The sequence below is a fragment of the Dipodomys ordii genome, unplaced genomic scaffold (genome assembly GCF_000151885.1).
Source record: "Dipodomys ordii isolate 6190 unplaced genomic scaffold, Dord_2.0 Scaffold183, whole genome shotgun sequence".
In the NCBI taxonomy this organism is placed as follows: domain Eukaryota; kingdom Metazoa; phylum Chordata; class Mammalia; order Rodentia; family Heteromyidae; genus Dipodomys; species Dipodomys ordii.
In genome coordinates this window covers 575,469-588,428 of record NW_012267399.1, presented here as the reverse complement: position 1 = coordinate 588,428, position 12,960 = coordinate 575,469, and the positions used below count along the sequence as shown (strand labels likewise).

Genomic DNA, 12,960 nt, shown 5'->3' with positions numbered 1-12,960 from the left:
ACACAGTAGAGGTCAGCAAATAAGGTTTCCTCTTCTTACTTTGGGTTTGGAATTGTTCCAGAGCCAAGTGCTAGATAAGAAAATGCAAGAAGTTCCTCCACATGACTGTTCTCACACCATGGGCCTCCTATTCCTCATCCTCTGTTCCAAGCTGACCCTAGATTTCTGGTCACCTCTTCATATCAGGCCCAGATCACAGCTCTGGGAGATGTTTCTCACCACTAAATAGGGATCAAAACCATGTGGAGTTTTTTATTTGATAGTCTTGAATCTGTTGCTCAAATCCACATTCACTCACATAAGCTGAAAAAGAAATCTATTTTTTTATTAATAAGCTGGGAGTAAGATTTGTAGCATTCAGAGGGAAAAGAGGAATGAAGGAAAGAATAGAAAAGACACAGAGTTATGTCCAATTAAGGCTCAAGGAAGCCAGCGGTCTCCTAGAGCTGGGAGAGGCCAAAGTCACAATGTCAGAAGCTAGAAACAAGAGCCCAGACCCATGAAGTCCTGTCCAGAACAGCCGGTTCCCTTTCCTCCATGTTTGCCTTCAGGAGTAGCCCATGTGTTCCTTATTCAGCTCTAGTTATAGACCAGATAGGTTCAAAATTCCCGGGTTCTGAGAACGATGTCTGGAGACGCTTTCTGATGCCTGGTGACTGTCTTCTCTCAAAGCTGGTCCCAGGCTTTGTGCTCAGGACAGAGATCAAGAGCTCACCCTCTGCTAAGGGTGAATTTGGTTTCTCTCTCTGGACTTTAGAAGAAAGTCCTGCAGGGAAAAGAAAACAGACCAGGTAGGTGCGGACTTTGTGGGTGATGTTTACCCTAGGGTGAGGTCCCACTGATGGGACTCCCACCCTGGCAGCCCAAAGCCCTGCCAACCTCCAGGGTCCCCTCATGGTGTGGCCCTGAGAGGCTCCACACCAGCCACAGCCACAGCACACAAGAGGCCAGGGAGACAGCAGAAGGGACACCTTCTGGTGGATGGAGATGCAGAGGACCAGGAAAAAGAGTGATAGGGAGGAGGGTCCCTTGCCAAGAACAAGTGACAAAATCATAGGGCCACTTAGGTGACCCCAGAAGCCACGACATAGCAGGCTCACTATCTTGGGGACATGAGGCCCTAATGTTTTGGGAAACTCACAACAGAGAAGCCTACAAGTCCAAGATGGGGGGGGGGATCTGTCGCAGAGGCTGCCACATCCAATCCCAGTTTCACAATCATGGGGCACAAAGGTGGGCAACACACCAAAGCTGGCCTCCACAGTGAGTCCCAAGATAGAGCATGGGTCCAGGGAAGGAGAAGGCAGAAGATAGTGTGGGCTGAGCAAGTATCAGGTCACGACAGGGCACAACAGGACAGGAGCCAATGGAATCCACCAACCCTGGTTCTTTGGACTAGCCTTCAGGGCCTGTGCATGGCCCTGGCTATGACCAAGCATGGACAACACTTATGGGCAGGGTAGCACCACTGGAGGAGACTCAGGCTGGATTTCCTGTGGCTTTCCCAGACCAGCATGCCCAGCTCCTGGTACTGTCAGTGTTCACAGAGAACTATGCTCAGAGTCCTGCCGTTCATCTGGGTGCTGTGTGTGACCCAACGTGGACCCCAAGGACTGTCATCTGTCAGAACCCCTGGGACCCAAGCCAGAGGTCCTAACTTGGGCTGTTCACATTCCCTTGAGTCCCACAGCATTCCAGAGGGGCTGGCAGGACATCTCAGGAGGCGCTTCAGGGTGCCCTGTGTCCTCCTCCAAATACCAGTCCAAAGAACCTGCAACAGCACTGGCAGCTCATGGCCACTGCATGCAGCACTGGCAGACAGGGCCCTTCGGCCGCCTGCCTATTCACCGTGGGCTCCAGCTGCAGGAGGAACCCTTGTCTGTACACGAGAGCACGGTCTTCAAGGAGCTTTCGGACCGGCTGGGGACTTTCGGCTGCAGAAGAGGGAAGAGAAGAGCTCCATACGCAGAGCAGAGCAGGAAACAAAAGGGCTTGGTTACTCCTGGGCAGAGCTCTGTCGGACCGCTCCCTGCTTGGCTCCTGCCTTGGCTCCTGCCTAGACCCTGGGTTTCAGACCTTGGCTTCTCTAAGACATGCAAGAATTCAGACTCTTTTGGATAGGGAGAGCTGGTCAGCATGGCCATGACCTCTTCCATGGGGAAGAGGTAGAGAAGTGTTGTGTTAAGCATAGAGATGAGATGCCAAGAGACAGAACAACAGACAGAAGTAAGAATGCATGTGAAATGACAAGAAGAAGCAGGGACCTGGAGCCAGGGATGGAGAGAAACAGAACATAAGCAAAGGAGAGGGAATGCAGGAAGACAGAGGAAGGGGAAAAGGGAAGAAAGGGAGGAAGGAAGGGAAGGGGGACTTCTGAGGGAGAGACCTATAGGAAGGATAGGGGAAAGAGAAAAAGAGAAGGACAGAGAAAGACTCTTCCGGACACAGGTAGACACAAGGACTCACAGAGCATGACAGGCCAAGTGGGGCTTCCTGGAGAGCCCACAGGTTTGAGGTAAGAGCCTGAGATCTTAGTGGCCTAGTGATGCAGTACTAGTGAATGCCACTAGACATCAGGGAGACCTTCTATAGGGTGACAGATGGATATAGAAATCATTATCTGCTAATGGTATTGGAGATAAACATATGAGTGGGGAATCAAAAGTCTTGAATCTTTGTCCCAATTTTATATTGCATACTTGATCTGAGACCTTGAACCTTGGGTTCACATATGGAAAGAATTTGGCCAAGACAGCCTTAGCTCTGATACTACTTGAGCACTAGCTTAGTTGGAGAACTTGTCTCGTCTAGATGGTCTAGGGCCCATGACTATAGCCAGTCATGTGCCTGCAGGAGGCTACTCCTTTACAACTGGATGAAGTGGGGGGAAGTTGGGAGGCGGAAGCAGGGTGCCTGAGCACACTTACAGCTCATCGTCGTACTCCTTAGGGGGGCAGACTGCAACCACAAGGTCGATCCAGTCCTGTGGGAAGAAGCCATGTGACTGAGGAGAGTAACAGATGGTACATGTGCCCCGGGGGGGGGGGGCTCCATTCCCCTATCTGGCCTCCATGGCCTGGAGTCAGCCAGCAGGGCCTTCTTCCCATGGGGAAGCTGGGCACTCCAGTTGGGCTGGAGTCCTCCTGTTTGGGATGGGCGCCCAGATAGAACCCCATACTATTTTTTGCAGGAGGTGGGAGGGGGAAGTTTCCAGTCTCTGAGGTTTGAGTCAGGCAGCAACCTCCAAATCACTTGGGAGAATTCCTTTGGAGCATAGATTCCTGAACTTGACCCCTGGAAGTCTGGAGTGGGTCCTGGGAAAGAGTTCTTCTAGTAAGATCTCCAGATCAACTGCTGGACTTCTGTCTCATTAACACTGATCCCTTTCATGACATCACTGCCTTGGCTGGCTTGCCCATGACTGTCATCTTGGGCTTGACCGTATCATTGAAAAAGTAGCAAAAATAGCATTGGGCCCTCTACCAGGCCATAGTTCCTAAGACTGAGTTGGAATCTCTCTCCCCAGGACCAACTTCCAGCCCATCCAGCTCTGCCTTCAAGAATCATAGATCACTTCTGTTCCCTTCAGACAATCACAGACAGCCATCATGTTACCCGTTCGTCTTCTCTTCTCCACATCCTGTCATGTGGGTCCCAGGCCCATCTGGTCAGCTTCCTCGGCACTGAACTTAATACCTCAGGCTCAGTTGCCTGCATACAGTTGTACACGTTGTGCATTGCACAACATGAGTGGGCACCATTCATACTGTATTCTGTAGGAGGGCACCCTCTCAGATTGTGCAGTGCATGGCCTTTGGGAAAACCTTGCACAGTGGCCCTGATGCAGGAAGGAATCTAGTACATACAAAGCAGAGGACCACCAGCCCCTCCTTCCTCTTGGGCCTTCTATGTCTGTTAATATAGTAACTTCCAGTACTCTCTTGATTCTTATTCAGTAAATACTTAGAGAAAGCTTTCGTTTTGTTCTCAGGTCAGAAGACTTGTCATGCCCAGTCTTCTGGAGTGGGTTTGTGCCAATGTTTTGTGGGTTTTTGTTTGTTGTTGTTGTTGTTCAAGGTCAAGAAATGACCATTTCTCAGAATTCTATCCTGTCGGATTTAGTCCATTGACTAAACAGGAATTTGTGGGTATCGTCCAAGAGTTGTTTGTACCTTGGATATCTGCCCTGAGCTGGGGCACCCCAACAGTAAGGTCTGGCTGCAGAGGCCAGGATCTGAGACAGGCAGGTGAGGAGGGAGGAGGAGAGGGGCTTCTTCTTACCCCACCCTTATTCCAGGCCTTCTGTAGGGCAGCCTCAGCTTCTGCCAAGGTGTAATCTGTTACAATCTTGCCATTGATGGCCATGATCTCATCTCCTTTCACAATGCCACCTGTATGAAGACAAAGCCAACTGGGTTATATGTGACATGTGTCCCAAACCCAGCGATTGGCAGAATGACTCATTGTGGGATGGCTCAGGAGGCCCAATCCTGGACTCTGAGACTCACATGAGCTGAGCAAACAGAAAGGGAGACCATACTGCCCCAGCACTCAAGGGCATGGAAGAACCTCCCTGATGTGACCGAGGTCCTCACCAATGTTCTGGAAAGTTTTAGATTCTGGCTAACTGCAAAAGAAGAGACTGAGCCTGGGTCCAAAAAGGCTTTGCTTGTCAACAATGAGGATTTTGTTGAAAAGGGGATATTGGTAAAGCAAGAAGATCACGTGTAGGGAGAGGCAAAGAGCATGGCAAGCCTCTGGCCCTCTAGGATAGGGCAAGGCTGCCAAGGATTTTAGGCAGTGGTAGCACTTGGGCAAAGAAGTAAACCAAATGGTCACACTGCCTGGATTTAAGTCCTGCTTCCTTCTTTTACCAGCTGTGGGTCCTTAAGGAGTACTTTGATCTGTCTGTGCCTCAGTTTGACTAAGCTGCAAAATGAGAATAATTATAGCACCTACTTTGGGAGCTATAAGATTAATACACATGAAGCACCAATACCAGGCTGCTTGTCAGGCACTTAAGACTAGTATGTGGTATGAACTATTATCACTGAGGGGACAGGTCAGGATTAGATGGGTTTATTCATGCTTTCCATGTGCAGGTCCTTCTCCCAGAAAGCCTTTCTTCCCTCTGCCACAAGGGTGACAGCCACTCATCTATTAAGGCTCGGCTTGTTGTTTCCCTTCCCAGCATCCCCTTCCCCCATGGATTAGGCTCCATCCCTCTTCTGTTCCTCTTCAGCCCTTGGAAGATGGTACTGTTACTGTCAAGGATCTGGTGATCTTATGAATGTTTCTTCCATTAATCTGTCAAGGCAAGTTGGCATCCACTTTGTTGGTGTATGCCAGGTCCTGGCATCATGACACACCTTCAGGTAATGTCTGAAACTGGGTAGATGGCTTGCAAGATGGACCTTAAGCTCTTGAGAAACTGTCAGCCTGCTCCACACAAGCATCTGTCTGCTTTCCTGAGAAGCCTTATATAGCCACCACACAATCCCCAAACCAGGCATGGCCCTATCCACTCACCATGCCGCTCAGCAGCACCCCCTTCGTAAACAGCAGAGACGACCACCTTCCCAATTGGGGAGTCCACACCACCTTCCAGGGCCAGGTCTAAAGATCCCTCCTGGTTACAGGAAAACAGGTCTTATGATCCATACAGATGCCTGTGGGTATCTGGGCACAAGCAAGCAAAAAAGGAAGAAAGGAAAGGAGGGGGGGGGGAGAGGGAGAGAGAGAGGGAGAGAGGAAGGATGGAAGGAAGGATGGAAGGAAGGATGGAAGGAAGGAAGGAAGGATGGAAGGAAGGAAGGAAGGAAAAAGCATAGGCCAGGGCAGTGCTATGGAAAGAAAACAGGCCAGATGCCCATTGGGGCTCAGTGGCCCAGCATTGGAGGGTATCCCTGAGACAGGAGGGGTCACCTAGGAATCACCTTGGAGTAAGTGAAACAGAGAAAGTAGGAGTCAGGGGAAGAGAAGGATGGTGGCCTGACCTCTGGCACTTGCCCAGGTACCTTCTTGATGCGTAGAAGCCGGACGTCCTTCCCTATGATCTGCTCCGGGGAGAACTAGAGGGAAACAAAACCAATAGGGCAACCTTGACAGGTGGAAGTGGCTCTGCGCCCTATGAGGGACAATGGACATGTATGTACACACGATGTCATGAAACTTCCAGGTACATTCTTCTGGGGTTAATGTGAGGATGGAGCAACAGCAGGCCTTATGAATGCACAACACAGTGACTGTGGTTAGCATGCAGTGAGCATAATCCTTGTTCTAACTCCTTACACACACACACACACATCCAAACACCACACACACACACACACACACACACACACACACACACACACACACACACACCATGCAGTTCTGACTAAAAGGAGCCTTCACAGGAAGGAACAACTCAGGGCATCCTTAGGGCTTTCAAGTGTCCCTTATCATTCTACCATCAAACCCTTTTGAACTTTCTCCCCATTTTGGGGGACTACTTGCCTGGGACAAGAGTGTTCTTACCATGGAGTAGGGGTCAAAGCCTTCCTCATATTTCCGGAAATCCTGGAAGCAAAAGGAGGATTTTAGGATGTCATAGCTGTGGTCCTGTGGTCACTGCAAACCCAAGCTCAGGAAAGGAGGGAAAATGAGTTCAAACCCAAGGATGAGAGATGGGGAAGGGATAGCAGCAGGGGTAGCCTGGATGGGGATGCAGAAAGGAGACTGGAAGCCCCAACAGACACAGTGCCCTGTTCAGGGTTGAGCAGGAAGCTGTAGGAAGCATTCAGAGGCATGTGGTCCTACCCTCTATGCTGTCCAGCAGGCTCTTGGGGGGAGGGAGGAATCTGCAATTGCTGTCTGGGAACCTGCGTGGATGGCTCCTATCCTACAGAAAGTCTCATCCCTCTGACTTTTGAGACACTACCTCATCTCTTCTAAATCCCCACTCAGGACATGCCAGGCCCTGGCAGATTGAAGGCAGGCTTCTCAGTTCAGTGCTCTGACCCAGCAGAATGAGCCAGGCCTGCTCAAGAGGATGCTCTGCCTGGGAAAAATAGTTACAAGGTGACCAAGGGAGGTTAAAAAAAAGTACCACCAAAAGGCTAGACATGGCAGTGGTGAGACTCTGCTGACCCAGTGCTTGGCACTGTTGTTAGCTGATCTAGAAGGTAAGATGGTCTTTTAGTTGGAGAGAAGGAGGGAGCATGCACAGAACTGAGGCCTTGGATTGATGGGGTTGCTGTAGGGACAATGCCCCAAAGATTTAGAAAGAGGTTAGTGAGGAGAAGAAAGCAGAGCCAGATCACATGGCCTTAGCCAGGAGCTACGTAGTAAACAGAGCCAGGCCCAAGACTCAGGATGCTAAGCCTAAATGAGGACCACAAAGCCACAGCAAGTCCCCATAGGAAGGTGAGAGCTTCATGACAGGTTCCCACACACTCCTCACTGGACTGATCAGAGCTGTCCTGAGCACACAGTTCCCTAGACCACACTAAAATGTCCCCGGGTCTGTAGCATTGTGGTCAGGCTAGAGACCTTGCTCCGGGGGTAGCAGCCAAACTCTGAACACCAGATAAGCAGACAGGTCCCTGGACATCTGTCTCCTCCCCCTCTCACTGGATAGTATCTCCCAGGCTCAACCCCAAAGAGTTTAGACTGGTCCAAGTTGGGGGTTCCATGAAGCATGGTTTGCCTGAAGGGGAGAGACAAGGGAAAGCATAGGGGGACATTTCAGTCTATGGTTGTTGGGGCAGCACCCAGAGAAGGGATGCAGCCGATCATGTGTAAGAGGGCTCAGGAGGCAGGGTTGGAGCCCAGACCCTTTTATGAGCTGGGCCTGATTATCCTGGCTATTCCTTCTGGAAAACTGGGCACATCCCTGGCTATCATCTTCTTTTTCAGTGACCCTGAAAATCTTCTCTCATAGATAAGCCAGCCGGATGGCAGGTCTTGTGTGAATTCAGTGACTTATAAGCCATTTCAGCTGGTTGGCCCTTAAAGAAGAAGCCTCACTTCTCACTCAATGGATGGAGAAACAGAAACCCAGAATGATAGCCTTAATGCCTAAAGTCACTCGGTCAGTGGGAAGACAAGCAAAGAGTTTGGCTCCAAATCTGGAGCCTTGGAATCTTCCATGTCTTTCTCCTAAGGGTTGTTTGCTTCATAAACAACAACAGGCCTTTCAATGCCTATTTTCAACAACAGTGCTTTGAGAAGCAGGTGATAGCTGCTTCTAAGAACATATTAGATCCAAATCTAGGGTCTGACATGAGCTATGTAATTGCAGATGCATTTCCAGGTCTCTCTGCTTCTGTTTCTTGCCTATAAAATGAAAGTCATAATAGCTTCTGTCTCCCAGAGTTGTTGAAAGATTAAATGAGTTCATATACATAATGTATTTCGGAACAAGGCTTGGTACTGCACTGTTCTAAGGATTAGCTGTCTCCTGTCACTCTGCAGTCTTGGTCTGGGAACAGCCACTTTTTATATGCATCTTCCCCACCCAGCCACTTTAATTGCCTGTCAGTGTTAAATCAGCCTGGGAATGGGAAGGCTGGAGAAGCAAGGGCTGCCTGTGAGGTTTGCTGTTTCAGGTTTCTTTCAGTGGTACTCAGACCACCAATCCAATGGCTGGCTCTGGGCATAAGCTCCAGAAGGTAGGGAAACTACAGGCACCCTGGGCAGATGGCTGAGCATAGCCACCATTTCCTGCTGAGGGAGATTCAGCATTAGGGCTCAGTTTGAAGCTGTGGTCTGCCTGGAAGGGAGAGACAAAGGAAGGCAAGGAGTGGGGCCGGGAGGGGAGGGACATTTCCAGCAGCCCCTTTCCTTTTTCCTAATGCTAGAGCCAAAACCACATCTTGGTTTCTGTGGCTTTCCAAGGGCTCCCTCTGGCCTGCAGCAGCAGGGACCCCAGAGCGCTCTTAACCCAAACACAGGCATAAGAAATTCAAAATCCTCAGTACTGGTCTGAGATTGCCAGGCAGATGGCACTTGGAGCCACCTTGAAACTGCCAAGAACTCCCAGAGAGAAAGAAGTCAGGCACAGACAGACAGAAGGGACAGGTGGTAAAAAAGACCATACACACAACAGATATCATAGTACTTGACGGAATGTCGTCTGATAAACCACCATCCTCTTCAACATTTCCTGAGGCTGGTGGGAAGAAAAAAAAAAAAATCCCCACCAGATGTTAAAAGCGGGTCTTTTCTGCCCCCTGGTGTCAAATCCTGGGCCTGCATCCCTGAAGCTGTAGTCCCTTCCTAAACAGACATGGTCTGACTTAAGATCCAGGCTTGCTCAATGGTCCCAGTTACGGAGTCCCAGTTAAGCAGACACACCCTATCGTGAAGCAGAGAATGATGTGAATGTTTCAGGCTATCTCAGAAGCATGGCCCTTGCCTTTTGGGGAGCTAACAGGACAGCTAAAGCTCAAAATAAGTATCTGAGTGGCCTACCCTGACATTTGGATAGAGTTTCCTTGAAACTCTTCTGGCCTGGCTCTGTTTCCACCTTGAGTGGGAAGCTAGTCAGAGGCTGGCACTGTAAGGGATGCCCATAAAGTCCACTGGAGCCCAGGGTGGACAGGTCTCCCTATTCCCCAGGACCACTTGCAGGACTCAGCCCTAATGAGCAGTGAGAAGTAAAATGGAGACAAAGAGTGGACCTGTTTTGGCTTCTTCCCCAGATAAGGGTACCCCACATGAATGCCACTCAGACCTTGTGGCACAGGCATCAGGAATCTCTGTAGGTAAGACTGTGGCTTTAAAGTCTGAAAGACTAGTATGTTTGTGCTCTGCCTTGGGAAAACGACTTTTTACTTCTGTATGTTTCAGCTTCTGCAATTTTTAAACATAGACAATACTAAGAATAATCATAATGAGGATCTGATGAGACCATAACAGCCCAGAACATGGCTGGAGCTCTTACTAAATCTTAGCTATGAACACTATCATTTTTACTGAACTGTTTGTTGTTGTTGTTGTTTATTCCCTAGAACTCATCATGTAGACCCAGGCTGACTAGAACTTCAAAATTCTCCTCCTTCAGCCTCTTGAGTACTGGGATTAGCATTGTCCCTTTTAGGTGATACCCCAGTAGTGTGGTCAAGCAGGGGACAAGAATGCCAAGGGGAGGTCACCACCCAGTGCACCCATGCAGACTCATTTCTTGGCAATAAGACAGTTGCAAGATGATACCCAATCTCACTTTGCATGCATTTCATACTCCTCAGGGATGGCAGAGCCCAGGAGACATGGTTTGCCTTGCTCCTCTAGAAATACACTGGAGGAGACCCAAGGATCTTACCAGGACCTCAGATTTCACAGCTGGCCTGTAGATAAAGTTGGACTCCTGGTGGACCATGACAGGCTTGGAGATGGTTGACACACCAGGGCCTCTTGGAGGCTGTGGGCTTGGGCAAAATGTCTACAGAGTTAGTTTAAGAGAGACCCATGTGAGGTTGTGAATGGGGCGGGGGGTGGGGGGTAACCAAGATCAGCCATGGCACTTCTACGCACATGCAAATCTACCCCCCATGCACAGGAACCCGTCTGGCTATCCACTCTTCTGGAGGCCTTGGTATGACTTTCAGGGAAGAGATGAGAGCTCCACTGTTGAAAGTGTGGTCCAAGTGGCTGTAAGCAATCTGGTATTTGAACCAAGAGCCAGCACCAGCAGCCACTGGCACTCAGACACATTGTCAAGGCTTTCCCTTGGTAAACACAGGGCCACACCAGTTTCCTCTCCTTTTAAGGGCTGGCTCTTTTGGACACAGTCTATCCCCTGTATATCGATCTATTCTCAGTGACTGGGCATTGAGTGTCCAGAGACCTTAGGAAGAGGATCAGTAAGAGGGGCATACAGGGGAGTTGATGTGACTTGTCTGCTTTGCTCTAACGCACTTGCTCATCTTGGGCAAGGCGTATCTGATCAAATCACAACTCTGCCCAAACCTTTCAAGTCCCTGCTGACTTCTGAACCCCTGAGATCATTCACGAGCATCTCTACTTTCCTTGACAGCTTCCCCACACTGTCAGACAACCTGTGAAATGTCAGACTCTCTCCTGCTACCATGGCTTTGTGTCTACACTTTCTATTCTGCCTATCCAAGTCTCAATCTGGAATATCACTGCCTTCCAGAGATCTTCCTTAAGCATTTCCTTCCCATCCTCACACCTTGTCACAGCACCTGTGTGTCTCTTAGTCTCACTCCTTCAATCGTGTGATAGTTGTCAGCCTATTTGTCTCTTTCCCACTAGACTGTCTTGGGCAGAGACTGGGGCTGCCTGTCCAGTAGTGTTTCCTAGTACCCAGTGCAGTGTCTGGCAGATAGTAGTCATGAGTAAATATTGTGATGAATGAAAATATAAAGACCACATGATACCTGGAGTAGATCTGGCCCTGAATCTTACCTCTAACTAGTGTCAGTATGTCAGATGTACATGTCAAGCTAACACAGTTGACCGTTTCCACTATGGCCTGCTGGTGGCTGGGCTGACTATAGACACCTTAGGATGACAATGGGGCCGGAGAGCCAACCCAAAGGCAAGGGCCTCATCTTTGAGTCAGGGATAGCCTGGGTTGTGAAGTCACTTCAAATGTCTGTGGCCCAGCTCCCTAGAGATGCCTTGCGTTTGGGATTTTTAATCTTCCCTGCCCTCTGCTTAAGAACAAACAGTGGGAACACTGTAATTTCCAAGAGGACCCTGTCTTTAACACCAACTGCCTCAAAGTTTGCTGAGATGACCTTCAATTCCTTGTTTTTGGTTTTACCCCAACTGACTTGCACTTTGTATGGTTAATAACCATAGTTAATGCCTAGTGATCAACTACTATGCTACTCTTATTTTCTAAGCATCAATTTAGAATGTGTAACTATTTCATTTTTTTGCATGTTCATATATAATTCATGTGATTCTCATGAGAGGAAGGTGCTAATATGATTCCTATCTTATAGATGAGGATATTCAGACTCAGACACATGGAATAACACATGTCCCCAATCATCTAGCCAGTAAATGGAAGAGCCAGGATTCAGGCTTGGTCAGTCTTAACTTTCTACTATTCTCCCTCTCCTGAGGTGCTCTCCCACCTATCCTCTGTGGATCCCATCTCTCATGACTCAACACCACAAAGAGGTGTCTTCAACTTCCCATTAGATAAGCCCTTGCCACAGCCCATGGTCTGTATCGGGTTTACCGCCGAGGCCTGCTCAGAGCAGAGGCAGCTGTTCTCCTTTCTGGTAGAGCTCAGTCAATGGAATGCAGAATTAACTTTGGAGGAGGCATCATGGTGCACAGATTTCTCCCTGCAGGACTCAAACTCCAACCAGAGGTCCAGAGAAATTTCTGAGACCTGTTTAGAGCCTTAGCCTTATCAGCCTGTCAGGGCCTTCATATCCACCTGCCTCCCCAGCAAGCTCTCCTGAATGCTCTGAGAATCTTATTCTGCCCTTCAAGAAATGGAAAAGTTGATGGGAAGGCTGATATCAACCACTGCTGCTGAGCCACTATCATGACCAGACCCCCAAATATTCAATATTCCCAGTCTTAGCCAGTGTCCCAGCTCTGACTGAAGCCAGCTCTATGGCTGTGGAAGCAAAGGAACACTTTGTATTTCTTAGAGTCAAAGCTCCACAGATCTTCCATAGTGATCACCTCTTCCAAAAATCTTTGGATAAAAAGCAATTAATGAGCACAATGTCTTTTTGAGGGGAAAAATCACTATTCAATCTCTCAGCGTCCAAGAAAAGCATCTCAAGTCTCTTATTAGCAAATTTGGAGATTTCTAGGAACTCTCTCTCCATTTTTCCCTTAGGTAGATGTTGGCCAAAAATGCTATACTTTAAGCACGTGCAGCTGGCAAATGCCAGGGAAAAGGGCACTGTACTAAGGCAATCTGCGTTTGCAGAAGGCAGCACCTCTCTTCCCGGCTTCCCCATCCCTACTTTATTCCTGTTC

The 12,960-nt window shown here is 49.0% G+C and overlaps 1 protein-coding gene across 4 annotated transcripts in view; it reads right to left on the bottom strand.

Annotated features, from left to right (window-relative positions):
• Positions 1 to 299: 299 nt before the first annotated feature.
• Ush1c (Usher syndrome 1C) overlaps positions 300 to 12,960 on the bottom strand; it is a 45,893-nt gene continuing 33,232 nt past the window's right edge. Inside the window, exons 19-27 of one of the 4 annotated variants that reach the window (XM_013034145.1) lie at positions 10,307 to 10,426; positions 9,104 to 9,154; positions 6,520 to 6,561; positions 6,018 to 6,071; positions 5,530 to 5,629; positions 4,282 to 4,391; positions 2,928 to 2,983; positions 1,841 to 1,957; positions 300 to 766 (exon numbers count right to left, since the gene is read on the bottom strand). In XM_013034145.1, coding sequence (XP_012889599.1) covers positions 754 to 766; positions 1,841 to 1,957; positions 2,928 to 2,983; positions 4,282 to 4,391; positions 5,530 to 5,629; positions 6,018 to 6,071; positions 6,520 to 6,561; positions 9,104 to 9,154; positions 10,307 to 10,426 — 663 coding nt within the window. In that variant the 3' untranslated portion in view covers positions 300 to 753. The other 3 variants (XM_013034144.1, XM_013034143.1, XM_013034146.1) reach the window with 3 other exon arrangements.